Below are 14,430 nucleotides of genomic sequence, written 5' to 3'. Positions count from 1 at the left end.
AGTATTTAGTTGTGTATTTTTTAAGATAGAGAACAAAAAAATATTTAGGCTTGAAATATCCAGAAGCCAAGCATTGGGGTGAGATGGGGGTGGGGCAGGGCAGGAAAGTATCAATGATTAAAAATTACTTTTTAGTTCCCTGAACCTTTTGACCATAGGCATTCACATGTCTCAGATGGAGACTGTTTCTGTGAGCTTATAAACACAATAATCGGAAAATGGAAAGGGAAGGATTTCTCCCCTCTTTTGACAAGAACATGATCTCAATTTCAGTGTTTGAGAAAGCAGTGAGATTTTTAAAACATAAATGCAGGTCTTTTTCCCTTGTTAGAATATTTTTTTCTAATTATAAGAATAATCAATTTCACTGAGTTTATCAGGATGATCTTGGTTAATAAAATCATATAGGTTTTAGGTGTACAATTCTATATCATCTGTATATTGTATTGTGGGTTCACCACCCAAAGTCAAGTCTCCTTCCATCACCATTTATCCCACTCTTTACCCTTTTTTACTTCCTCCACCCTTGCTTCCCCTCTGGTAATCACCCAATTGTTGACTGTTCTAACACGCAGAGAATACATACATTATGATATTGTAGTATGAGCTGCTAATGTGTGGGCCCAAATTACTCCAATATGTGGGTAACTTGACTGTTCTACTGATTGCATAAGAAGTGCTTTGTGTTTTTCTGATGACTGCATAATATCCAATTGCCTCCTTCCTCATATAGTGCTTGGCATCAAGAAAGTACAACAAAAACGTTATAATGGAAGAGCTAATAGCCAAATTCCTTCCAGAAGAACTCAGTGAACGAAAGAGGCTTTATGAAGAGGAAATGGAAGAACTTTCTAAGTATGTATATGCATGTTTCTATTTTCAGTTTTACTTATATCAGTTCATAGAGCTGAATGCACATTTCATCCTAACTTCTCATTCAGTGATACCATATCAATAGCTTGAAGTTGGCCGTGGTGAGAGTATCTGCACTATGGAAATTGGCAAATGCTATACACCAGGGATTCCCCCACCCCCAGAAAGTCAGTTGTTCAACATTTACCAGTACACTGGTGAAGAAGCATAAGCCAAACCACTGCCAGGTCAGATTTTGGCACTAGTAACTAGGTGTCACTGGCAGGAGTCAGTTGAAGTAGCTTAAGTGTCCAGAAGACTGTTTTCAAATACATAAGGAAGTGCTATGAGGTTAAGAACTTTGGTGTCAGCCAAACCTGGACTTATGACCCAGTTTTGCCACAAAGTGAATGTATTTCATGACTCTAGGCAAGTCACTTCACCTCTCTGGGCCTTGTTTCCTCATCGGTAGTTTGGGGATGATAGTAGTTCTTACCTCATGGACTTGTTATGAAAATCAAATGAATTAGTGGCTAGTAAGTATTTAATAAATGGTAATTGTAAGAGTGCTGTGTCCTCTGCCATGTACAGGTGATGAGAGGTGAAAGGTAAGGATGGGGATGCAAGTAGGGCTCCAGGTTCTCTGCCTGGCTGGAAGAACAGCTCACTTAGCGGACAAAGCAAGAGGCAGTCACTGATTTCTGCCTCTCATACTGCTGCCCTCCTGTCTCAACTCCAATGGAATCCTCACAGCATTCTGGGAATGAGGTTCCATGTGGCAAAAACTGTTCTGGTTTTATGCCTGCCCTGTAGAGAACCATTTATATACTGCCACCAGCTTATACTGTCTAAATGTCCCTCTCACTTTGAACATGTTTTCCTGGGAAGCTAGAAATTAAATCCTTTTTTCCCCCCCTCATTGACTTATATTACATCTACTCAGGGCATTTTTTTTTATTAAGGTATTATATGTGAACATATCTTACCATTGCCCCCCCCCCCCCTACTCCGGGCATCTTTATCTTTATTTCTGATTCTTAAGTTTGTCTTGAATCTCTCTGAGCCCTCCTCTCACATATTATTTAACGTCTTATTAACAAAAACTGGAATATACTATAGAGAACTATATTACATTTCTATTTAAAGGCATCTTAAATTTAATCCTTTTGAGATTTGGACAAATGGTCTTATACCTATTGATAGGTTTAGCTGTTCCTATATTGGATTTATTAGACACATATGAGAACAGGGTCTAGCAGGGGTCTTCAAACTACGGCCCGCGGGCCACATGCGGCCCGCAGAGGAGTCTGATCTGGCCCGCCAGGTTTTTTGGGCAGTGAGCGCAGCCGAGGTGTTACAGTAGGAATTAGTAGTTCATATAGTCCGGCCCTCCAGCTCTCTGAGGGACCGTGATCTGGCCCCCACTTTAAAAAGTTTGAGGACCCCTGGTCTAGGAGGAGCTGGCCCAGTTGGTGGAACCCCCTCAGGCTTTGTGTCTGAACCTTCATGGCACTTGTTAAGGGCAAACTCCTGGGTCCTGATTCCATAGCTGGTGCACAAGAGTCTCAGGGGGCATTGTAGCCTGCTGGTCTGGATATAAGGGCCCTCAGTGATCCTGCTGCACAGGTGTATTTGAGCATCACTAAGCTAAATTACTCCCACCTTCCGTTCCTCCCTCTTCCTCCCAGCTGAACCTGCCATGCAGATTTCTAGGGGCTTTGCAAATTTGAGGTGCAGAAAATGTAGGGAATACCCCACCATTGTTCTGGAGATCTGGGCCCACTTATACCACCAGTACCCTTCCCCATACTGCCAGCAAGACACCTGGAGAGATTGTTGAGTGGACAGCATGAAAGAAGAAAAAAATATGAAGTATCACTGTCACTTACCATGCTAATGTACTAGATAGAGAACTTTAGCCAAATTAGATTGTGTAGAATGTCCATTTTTACCTCAGCCCTTAGGGTAACCCCATCATGAGACTCAGCCCACACCATCAGTTGCATTTCAGTATTTTTTATCAGCCATAAAAACTTGATGTTTCTGCCTGACCAGCATGGCTTACTGCTTGAGTGCTGACCTATGAACCAGGAGGTCATAGTTCAGTTCCTGGTCAGGGCACATGTCTGGGCTGTGGGCTCGATCACCAGTGGGGGTTGTGTAGGAGGCAGTTGATCATTGGTTCTCTCTCATCATTGATGTTTCTATCTTTCCCTCTTTCTTCATCTCTGAAATCAATAAAAATATATATTTTAAAACAACAACAACAAACACTTAATGTTTCCTTACCTTCCTGTGGAGGAACCACGTGGTGACATGTGACCAGCCTTTCTGTGTTGTGCTCCATTGCATTGAGAATCATGTCATTTACTCTTCCTTACAGCTTAAATAAGAATGTGCCTATTTTTGTGTGTACTATGGCCTATCCCACCGTTCCTTGTCCCCTACACATATTTGAGCCTTGCTACCGTCTGATGATTCGTAGATGCATTGAGACAGGCACAAGACAGTTCGGCATGTGCCTTGGAGATCCTGTCAAGGGGTAAGTGAGGAGCTGTGTGAGTCAAGGAAGGTGGGTGGTGAAAGCTTTTGGTTTTCCTTAGGACTTTCCCAGGAGATTGGGAGGTACTACGCAGGAGACTTAGCCAGGTCATGACCATAGGCATTTGTAAGGATCAGGATCCCTCTAGCTCCCAGTTTAGTATGTGAGAGGCTGCTTATTTACTTTCTTACCTCCTTATTTATTTATTTTTTTATTTATTTTTAATTTTATTTTTTCTTTATTATTTAATAAATCTTTACTGTTCAGATTATTACAATTGTTTCCTTTTTTCCCCCATAGCTCTCCTCCACTTGATTCCCACCCCACCCTCTGCCCTTATCTCCCCCCCTCCACTGTCCTCATCCATAGGTGTATGATTTTTGTCCAGTCTCTTCCCACACTCCTTTTCCCCTGAGAATTTTCAGTCCTTTCCCTTTCTATGTCCCTCATTTTATTATATTCACCAGTTTATTCTGTACATCATATTTTTAGTTCACTTAATTTTTAGATTCACTTGTTGATAGATATGTATTTATTGTTCATAATTTTTATCTTTACTTTTTTCTTCTTCCACTTCTTACAGAATACCTTTCAGCATTTCATATAATACTGGTTAGGTGGTAATGAACTCCTTTAGCTTTTTCTTATCTGTGAAGCTCTTTATCTGACCTTCAATTCTGAATGATAGCTTTGCTGGGTAGAGTAATCTTGGTTGTAGGTTCTTGCTATTCATCACTTTGAATATTTCTTGCCACTCCCATCTGGCTTGCATAGTTTATGTTGAGAAATCAGCTGATAACTGTATGGGTGCTCCCGTGTAAGTAATTAACTGTTTTTTTCTTGCTGCTTTTAATATTCGCTCTCTTGGCATTTTAATTATGATGTGTCTTGGTGTGGTCCTCTTTGGATTCCTTTTGTTTGGGGTTCTGTGTGCTTCCTGGACTTGTAAGTCTATTTCTTTCACCAGGTGGGGGAAGTTTTCGGTCATTATGTCTTCAAATCCGTTTTTAGTATCTTGTTCTCTCTCTTCTTCTGGCACCCCCATTATTCTGATGTTGGTATGTTTGAAGTTGTCCCAGAGGCTTCTTACACTATCTTCAACTTTTTGGATTCTTTTTTCTTTTTGCTTTCCCCAGTGAGTGTTTTTTGCTTCTTTGTATTTCAAATCTCTAGTTTGCTGTTGGGTCTCTATATAATATTTTTTATTTCAGTCAGTGTATGTTTAATTTCTAATTGATATTTTTTTTTATATCCTTGAGGGTCTCACTAAATTTATCAATGGTTTCTAAAAATTCTTGAAAAACCTTATAACTATGGTTTTGAACTCTCTATCCAGTCATTTGGTTTCCTCCATTTCTTTTGTTTGTCATCTATTTCTTTGTCCCCGCATTTTTGCTCTTTCCCTGAATTGGTAGGGTGGCTTTGTATGCTAGGTGTCCTATTTGGCCAAGTGGCTCGGCCTCCCCAGTTACCTGAGGTGGACACTCTTGGTGCACCCCTTTGTGCAGTGTTTCCCAACCTTCTCTCATGATGAGAATCACCTGGTGGAGTTGTTAAAACACAGATTCCTGAATCCCAACTAAGAAGTGCTAAACTAGAATTTTTGGGAACATATAGGTAAAATTGTATACTTAACTAGTGCTCTAAGACAGATGTTATATACAGAGCACTAAGTTAGGTATGCAATTTTTTTACCTATATGTTCCCAAAAATTCTAGTTTAGCACTTCTTAGTTGGGATTCAGGAATCTGTGTTTTAACAACTCTACCAGGTGATTCTCATCATGAGAGAAGGTTGGGAAACACTGCCTTTGTGGATTGTTTACAGCCTTGTTGTAGTTACAGTCTTGATTGTTGTTGGTATCAACTGGGAGAAATTGACCTCCAGACCAATTGCCTGTGAGGATCAGCTGTGTCTATGCTGGGAGAACTTCTGTGCTGGAGACAGCTTTATGAGACAAGACTTGTAAAATTGCAAAAGCCTCTTTGCTCAGCTTATATGGGGCAGAGTCTCAGGGCTGATCAGACAGTCTTGGTTTCCAGCCAGCCCTTCCCTATGAGGCCCCTGGGTCTCAGTGTCTCTCAGTAATCACTGCAAGCACCTCTAAGAGTAAGTTGTCCTTGAATTTCAGCCGCTGCCAGACAGTCCAGTTTATCCCCCAAGGAATCTGGATTCCCAGATTCTCATGCAGAACTGGAGTTCAGTGCAGTGGGGAGCTTCCATTTCCCACCCACTAGAGAAAGCCAGTAGTGCACTCGGCAGTCAGTTCTCTCTTTGCACACATGCGTGCCTCCAGACTTCTGCCTTTCATGGCTCCTCTGAGTTTCCACCTGACAGTCCAGATTCCCCCAGTATAAGCCTGGGTCCCCAGAGTCTTGCCTGGAACTGGGGTTCAGTGCAGTCAGAAGTGGGGTTCAGCACATTTAGAAGCTTTTGTCTCCTTCCCGCTAGAGAAAGCTAACCAGGCACTCAACCGCCTGCACGTATGTCTCGGTACCTCAGCCTTCTGCAGCTCCTCTGATTCTCTGTGTGCTTTCCTCTTTCCTTCTAGTTGTAGACTTTCCACTCAGCCAGCTTTCCTGTGGTTCTGAATGATGTTCATTTTGTCTTTTAGTTGTAGTTTTGAAATTGTTGTGTGAGGCAGCAGTTTAGGGGTTTACCTATGCCGCCATCTTGATTTCTCTCTGATAGGCTGCCTATTTAAAGGAACCTCAGGATAATTCCTTTGTTAAGTGGGTGGCATATACTATAAAACTTCTTTTGAGGGTGGGCTCTGGAGTCAAATTGCCTGAGTTATGTTTTGGCTTCAGCCTTGGAACAAGTTTGACTTTGGGCAAGTTACTTAACCTTGATTGTGACTCAGTTTCCTTATCTGTAAAATGGGTACAATAAGAATGCCTACATCATTGGGTTTGTGAGTTAAAAATGCACAAAAATCACTGAGCATAATATCGTAGTACATAGAATATACTCAATAAATACCAGCAGTCATATTAATATATTAAAAAAAACTTTCACACAGGCACTGCCTGTTGTATAGCTGTGGCTATAGATCCTGGGACAGGTGAATAGGCAGAAGTCCCTTGAGGCACAGTATGGTGTAGAAATGGCTTGGTGAGGCCAGGGAGACAACTCATGAAGATTTCAGTTTCTTGACTTTATTTCCAATAAACAGGTTTGCAGAATATGGCTGCATCCTAGAAATCAGAAATGTTCAGTTCTTTGCCGATGGCCGTTCAGTGATTGACAGTGTGGGCAAGAGGCGCTTTAGGGTCCTTCGTCAGGGCCAGCGGGATGGCTACAACACAGCCGATATTGAATATATTGAAGACCAAAAGGTAAGGGTGGCTAGTGCCAAGAATCCCAAAGCCAGGTTATTCCTGTGGCTTGGCAGATGGATTGGTTGCAAAAAGATCCCTTAACATATTTGGGGGCCTTGGGATTTCTTATCAAATTGGTGCCGCAACATTGAATGCTGCCTGATTGTCACTGGGTTGTAGAGTGGCAGTGAGAGCACTCCCCCTGCCCTGGTTTTCCCTGCTTAGTTGCTGAGTTATATTCGTGGATGATAAATGCCAAGCCAGACCAACCCTTGGGCCCATTCAGCTAAGAGTCAGGTCTCTGCCAGGGGTACCAAAGAATATAGCTGGAGCAGGGTCTACACATGTGTATTGCTTTATCAATTTATTTATATTTTAAAATGTTTTCTTTTGAGATAATCATAGAGATTCACACATGCATTTGTATTTCAAAATGGGCAACCTGGCTAAGAGCTCTTCCCAATAATACATCATTTGCTAAGGTAGCAAGATGACATGTCCATTTAATCCTTTGTTTTCTGGACTAATGGGCAGAAGAGGAGGAGATGAACTTGTGTTCATTTATACTTACAGTCAGTACGTAGGACACTATTAATAAGTATTTGATCAATGAAAAAAATATTCAACTTAGAAGATAAAGTTATAAAGTGAGACACAGGCACATTCGTGTCGCTCTTACCAGTAAGCAACGAGAAAGCAGGTGTAAAAAATGAAAAGGAGAGAGGCATAAGCCATCATAACCTAGTTTAAGATCAAGCCTCCACTCAGGCCAGTTTGCATTTCTGGTTTTCTATATGTGTTGCTCTTTCAGCCAGTTTGCCCAGCCAAATATTTCTCCTTCCTCCACCCTCAGCAGTATTTACACAGTCCATCATCTGGCTGAGGAGCTTTTCACATTCCACACAAGAGAAAGCTGGGTGGGTGAGCCTTTCCATAGGGGGGACAGGATGGATGCTCAGAAAGAGTCAGGTACCAATAGTGGCTCTAGGAGTGATGGAGAAGGTACAGAATGTTTCACTTTCACTTTGATACTTTCAGGTTCTAGGAGAGGATTATGATGAACTCATGGGATTACATAACTGTGTCTATGAACAAGCATCATCATGGTTTCATTCGCTCAAAAATTCTCTTAGGAATCGGATAATCAATCACTTTGGTCCAATGCCAGACAAAGATGCGGATCCTCAGGTATATAATGTGTCTCTTTTTAATTGGTTGCCCCCAGCAGATGAAAGAATCTGGGGTTTGTGATTAGATGGATGTGTGGTCATCTAGCAAATCAAATGCATGGAACAAGATAAATCTAATCTGGTATTGTGTGGCTGGGCATTAGGCATCAGGGGTAAGACCAAAAGGATCCCAGGTCAGAATTCCAGGAACTAAAGTACAGCAGAAGAACGTGGGTCCAAGACAGGTTTTGATAGATAAGTCAGATGAGAGATGGGAACATAGACACCATCAAAAGGAGAACCTCGAGTGGGAGTCCAGATTCACACCATGGCAATGTGTTCAGGTGACAAGATTCACATAAAGGCCAGGCTTGAGAGAAGGGTGTCCTGATAGCTGAGATCAAAGGCTGCCACTTCCAGTGAGTTTCATATCTGTCTCCTTCCCCCCACACACATTGTTTCAGGAGCTAGGAAATAGGGCCAGCTACCTTAACACATTCCAACTGCAAGTCCACAGAAACTTTTCACTCCTGGGTCTTTCCATGCCTAGTCCTGTGGATCTAGACCCTTTTCATTGTCCTCATCAGGGGTGAACAGGACCTGAGAAAATGGACACAGTAATTAAATTTACCATTGGCTGAGTTATACTAGAAAGCAGTTCATTGGGATCTACTGAGTCAGTCTATTTCTTAGGGGGACAGTTCCCTTTGAGAAATCAAGCTGCAGACCAGAAGTTCTCCAGGAAATTGGAGATGGTTAAAATTCACCAAGCTCTGCTTGCCTGGTATAAATCAGAGGACACTCTTTTTCTAGGACAAGACTGGAACTATCCTAAATATCCAAATATTTCCCCACAGTCACCTTTCCCACATTCTGAGCTGGCTCTCCTATATCATCACCTCCTCCAGAACTTTCTGGATTCTTTGCTTACACACATTCCTGACTCTCTCACAATAATAAAATAGAATATGTGTATTCTGACATCCCTGCCAAAAGACTAGTCATACCTCTCTAGCTGTGTGAGCTTGGGTAAGTCCCTTCCCCTTTCTCCATTTTTCTCCCATCTTTGAACTGAAGCAGATAGATTAAGAGATCTCTAAATTCTCTTATTTCTTTTGCATTCTGAGGCTTTAAAAAACCAGCCTGTTCCTACTGGGCTGAAACGTCTTGCTCTCTCCAGACCACAAAGGTGGCAACTTTTCCCCATAAAAAAACATCATGAATGTTGAAGGGAGAAAGGCCAATTAGTGCTTCCCAATAAATAACCCAGCTCCGCGTTCTGGGACACTGTGACTCAGGACTACAGCAGAGCTCTGAGGAAGCTCATGATAGAACTTAATGTTCCCTTTCACTCACCTTCTGGAAAGCATTCTCCACGGGTCAGGCAGAAAATAGCGATCAGCAATGATAACAGCATCTTCTACCAAAAAAAAAAAAAAAAACAGATGCTACAGAGTGATTCATAAGGGCTCAATACGTAACAGAAAGCTGAAACTTGGGGTTTCATTTCCTTTTTTATTGGGACTGTTATCGTGTTGCTTTGGCAGCAACAGCAAACAAACAAAAAGCCAAAATTACATCCAGTTTGATCCAGACAGTGCGCCAGTGCCAGTGGTAACGTTAATAAAAATGTTCTAAGCTTTGGGAGAAGGCTTGTTAGAAATAGTCAGATATTAACATCAGCTTAAATATCTTCGTTAACTATCCTAGGGAAGAAAGTTCAGAATATGTCCATCTAATATTCAAAACTGATAATAGGAGGGAGAGTATATTACAGACTGCAGTGAGGGACAAAAATTAATCCAACTAAAGCTGGAGGCACAGAGAAGCCAAGAGGGCAGTGAGGTTTGGGGCATAATTAAGTGAACCAGTTTGGAGACAGATAATCCCACATGTAGGTAATTTGACCAGAATGTGGTTCACTACAGTCCCCAAACCAGCCTTCAGAAAATTGGGAGCAGAAAGCTCATTTCGAGCTTAGTAGGAGATAAATCACTAATGTCTAAAATGCATTCCTGGGCAGCTGCTGAAAAACAGAATTTTGGTGAAAGGTTTGTGTGGGATGGGAAAGTCTTTAGTGAAAGGATCCATTTCACTAAATGTATCCTGGGCACAGGATACATTTCTTATGGGAATGTGTTTTATTTTTATTATTATTTGTATTATCTTTGTTGTTGAAAGTATTACAGATGTCCCCTTTTTGAAATTTTTGTGAAGTGAGATTGCTGGGCTTTGGGGCTATGCACCACAGGCTTGGTTTCAGGAGAGAAGCTAACTGTAACTGTGGCCCTATATAGTGACATAGCATATGTGGACTATAGTGCCTTCAGCCAGAAGCAGGGAAATGAAGTGAGTTAAGAGACATGCAAAGCCTAAGGGATCATGGAAATTGAAGGCCCACAAGCTGCATATATCAGTCTGAAGGATCTTAAATAGAATCTTAGAAATGGAAGAGACTGAGTAGTGGATATTCCAGCTTTTTAAATCACACTGGCTAGGAAGTATAGTGAATCTGTTAGGATACTGATTTGCTTCCTTTACAACTACCAAAAATAACTAGCTTAAACAAGATAGCAGGCATATATGTCCAGGAGGCCTAGGGCAGCTCTGTTCTATGAGGTCATTCCATCCTTACAGGTTTCATCCTCACAAAGCTCTACCACCCTTTGACTGTTCCCCTAGTCCTCCTGACCACCATGTCCATGTTCTAGCTAGGGGAAAAGGAGAGAAGAGGAAAGTGGAGGGCATGTGCCCCCTTCCTAGGGCATGCATGACCCAGAAGTCACACATATCACTTCCCTTTACATCTAATTTGCCACAACTTTGTCTGATGGCCTCACCTGGCTGCAAGGGAGGTTGAAAACTGTTGTCTTTTTCTGGGTGGCTATGTACCCAGCTAAGATAAGGGGAAATAGGTACAGGAACAATTATCAGTCTCTGCTACACACAGAAGCAGTTTCACCTGGGATATTTACTTTGCTACTTTGAAAACCTGCACACTGATGTCAATTGCACAGGAATAAGATGAAATCATTTTGTTTCTCTGTTGCAGATTAACCCAAATGGTCCAGCCTGGTGCTGGTGGATATTAGCAGTTCTGCCACTGGAAAGCCGTGCTCAGCTTCCGTTCCTAGCAATGAGGTCCTTGAAGGATAGACTGAATGGCATTCGGCGCATCCTCGCCTTTATAGCACGAAACCAAAACTAGTGAGAGTGGATTGATGAAGAGGAATTTTTACCCTCTCTACTGCCTAGGGGAGTCATCTTGTAAATATATCTAATTGCAATAACAGCTTAACTGAAGGAAGTATCAAATAGAGGCATTACCCTGCTGTTGGTTACAGAGAGAAATTCAGTTGAAAGACCAAATAATGTGACTTGTTAGAAACTTTCTGTGTTAAGATACTTCTTGACACGCTGCACAACTATACCCACAGCAGAGGTGTTAGAGAGCGCAGAAAAAAATTGCTCTTGACATAAAATTTTCTGAAAGTTTGAAGTGGTTTTGCTTGAATTCTCTTTCTTTCATCAGTGAATGACTGTGTGATTGAAATGTGAAGCAAAGATACTAATAATGTTGCTGCATTATTTCACTGACTTGAGGTCCTATTCCAAATAGTTCAGGTTTTATAAAGCATTGTATAAAATAATATTTATACTCCTATTGGTTTTAATAATTTATTTTTTGCACTATTGTATCCTTTTTTCTACATGTATGTTTGTAACTATTTAAGTGTACATTACTGAATTCACTTGCTTTATTTATTGATATATTTAACCATGTAACTAGAAGGAAGTAACAATACTAGAAATGTGCCATTTTTGCTTTAACCATTTTCTACTAGGTTTGATCCCACTTCTTGAACCATTTTTGTATCTATCCAATTGGATGCTTACAGGAACAGTATAAAATACTTAAGGGATTTGCCATAGGTTGTAGAATTAGCCAGGATAAAGTAAAATCATCCATTTTCTATGTGTTATACAGAGCAAGACTGAAAGAATTATTTTTCTAGAACGAAGCAATGAATCAGAAGAGTGTCCTTTTATTGCAGACATTTATCTGAGAGATCTAATTCTATGTTTCTAATCTCTCCCCAGTTCAGTTAGGAATGGGCTTTTTAGGCAAGATAATAACCCTTCTAAGGAGATGGTTTTCAGTTTGGCATGTCACAGTGAGTCCCAACTAGCCTCCATACCCTGCCTCTTTTCAGGGTTCTGAGGGCCACAGCCTGGCCAGCATGTGTGGAAATACTTGATGAAAGACTGTCCATTATGAAAAGTGCAAAGAAGCTGGTAGAAAAGGTAAAATGCTTAAAAAACAACCCAAACTGTCATTTTGGTCTTTTAATCTTCTTAAAGGAAACAAAAAGCTAATACATGATTTTATCTAACAGTTGCCTTTCCTCCTAGTTCCATTGAGCCAAAGATTTCAATATAGGGAAGAATGGTGGGTAAGGAGGTAAGAGTGAGCCCTGGTTTAACTTGCTTTAGAGTTAGTGTGGTTCCTTTAGTGCCAGGTAAACTGAAAAATGGCATATGTATGGGAGTGTTATAATGACGAGTGAAAAGATTAGGGCAGGGAAGAAGTGAATCATGCCGTTTGTACATTTAAGAAAATAACCATCCTCCTCTACCCTATTATTCAGAACTGCAGCAGTGCGTTGTTTACTTGAGCCTGTCCATTCTGTTAAGGTGAGAGGTTAATGCCTCAAATAATCACTATGATTTCTTGCATCACCACCTGTGACCAGAAACAGAAAAAACAAAATGAGATAATCTGCACTTTCTTAATGGATGCTATGTTGTCAGAGCATCATGTTACCAGGTTTAATGTTTGGAGCCAGACTGGGCTGATAAAGAATGGAAGGACAGGCATGGATACTGCCCACTAAAAAGCTCCAAGAGCATAATATTACAGACTACCCCTCCAACTTGGTGCACACCATGTAATCATAACAGTTTCTTATTGTCTAGTATAAATGTAAACCCTCTCCCCCCCCCCCCAAAAAAAAAAAGGTCATAAGCATCTCCACTTGCTAGATGTGTTACTTTTGTGATTTAACTTTTTTTCCCCTGAGCCCCCGTTTTCTCATCTGGCAAATAGTAATGATAAATACCACATATAGGGTTGTAATGAACATCAAATGAGGTAATATATGTAAACCAATTAGCAGAGTGGTTTAGGACACACTCAACAAATAATATATATGATTAGATTATTCATTGTTATGAAATTTCTTCAGGGCCCTATATTTGCATAAAATGCTACCTTTACTCACAATACTCATTTCTAGCCCCTTTAAACTCAGTTGCACCACTAAATATTGGACGGTAATCTGATGCTTTACAGATAGTTCCTTTTGGAGTCAAGTCTGTTTTGGAAAGTGAGAAGACTTAGAAAACAAGTAAGGTTCAGGGATAAAGGAGAATTCTGAGTAGGCAAATTTTTCTTATTTCAATAGAGCTAAAATGTAGTATTGTTCAGAGGTCTAAATTTTCTAATTAAATGGAAGCCTTAAGTTGTAGCTCCATTATAATAACCAACTCATCACTCCTTGCTCTCCAAAATGTATTGAAAATCTTGGCCATGCCAGGGTGAGTGAATTTTACAATTTATGACTTTTATGTATTTCTTTTTTTTTAAATATATTTTATTGATTTTTTTTACAGAGAGGAAGAGAAAGGGAGAGTTAGAAATAGCCATGAGAATCAGCGATCAGCTGCCTCTTGCACACCCCTTACTGGGGATGTGCCCACAACCAAGGTACATGCCTTTGACTGGAATCAAACCTGGGACCTTTCAGTCCGCAGGCCGACACTCTATCCACTGGGCCAAACTGGTTTCAGCAGGTCATGGTATTTCTTTATGCTGCCCCAATAAAAATGTATTGCGAGCCTACTACATACCAGGTACTGAGCCAGGTGATTTCACATACATGAGCCTGTTAAATTATTTTATTTCTCACATCTGCCATGTGAGATCACATCGTCTCCATATTGGATAAGAATGCTGAGGCTCTGCAATATTACATACTTTGCCTAAGTAACATACACTGAATGGCCAGATTATTACCATCTCTGAATGTATAGTAATCTGGCCACTCATGTATATCCTATATAATAAAAGGCTAATATGCACATTGTCCTTTTGACCAGGAGTTCTACCAGCAGGCAGGCTGGCCAACTGCCCATGTCCCCTCCCCCTGGCCAGGCTGACCGGAACCCACCCATGCACAAATTCATGTACCAGGCCTCTAATATATATATATAAAATAATCTGGCCACTCGGTATATATATATATATATATATATATATATATATATATATATATATATATATATATATATATACCGAGTGGCCAGATTATTATGCATTCAAAGATCATAATAATCTGGCCACTCAGTGTAGTCATCCAGTAAGTAGCCAAGCTTGTTATTGAATCCATTACTTTGCAGATTTTTTAACATTTTAAGTAGTTTCTGTTATACATAATTTTATTAAATAGATATGACAATCAACTCAAAAGCACCCCAGAAACTCACA

At 40.7% G+C, this 14,430-nt stretch overlaps 1 protein-coding gene across 2 annotated transcripts in view; it reads left to right on the top strand.

The window, feature by feature from the left end:
- LONRF3 (LON peptidase N-terminal domain and ring finger 3) overlaps positions 1 to 12,886 on the top strand; it is a 36,433-nt gene extending 23,547 nt beyond the window's left edge. The window contains exons 7-11 of one of the 2 annotated variants that reach the window (XM_084870366.1): positions 734 to 855; positions 3,236 to 3,394; positions 6,570 to 6,732; positions 7,753 to 7,902; positions 10,936 to 12,886. In XM_084870366.1, the coding sequence (XP_084726492.1) occupies positions 734 to 855; positions 3,236 to 3,394; positions 6,570 to 6,732; positions 7,753 to 7,902; positions 10,936 to 11,091 (750 nt within the window). In that variant the 3' untranslated portion in view covers positions 11,092 to 12,886. The remainder of the gene's footprint in view (positions 1 to 733; positions 856 to 3,235; positions 3,395 to 6,569; positions 6,733 to 7,752; positions 7,903 to 10,935) is intronic. The other variant, XM_084870367.1, reaches the window with a different exon arrangement.
- Positions 12,887 to 14,430: the final 1,544 nt, after the last annotated feature.

Source organism: Pipistrellus hanaki (genome assembly GCF_964339955.1).
Source record: "Pipistrellus hanaki genome assembly, chromosome: X".
NCBI classification, from domain to species: Eukaryota; Metazoa; Chordata; class Mammalia; order Chiroptera; family Vespertilionidae; genus Pipistrellus; species Pipistrellus hanaki.
The sequence above is the reverse complement of the archived record's forward strand: the minus strand, read 5'-3'. Positions and strand labels throughout refer to the sequence as shown.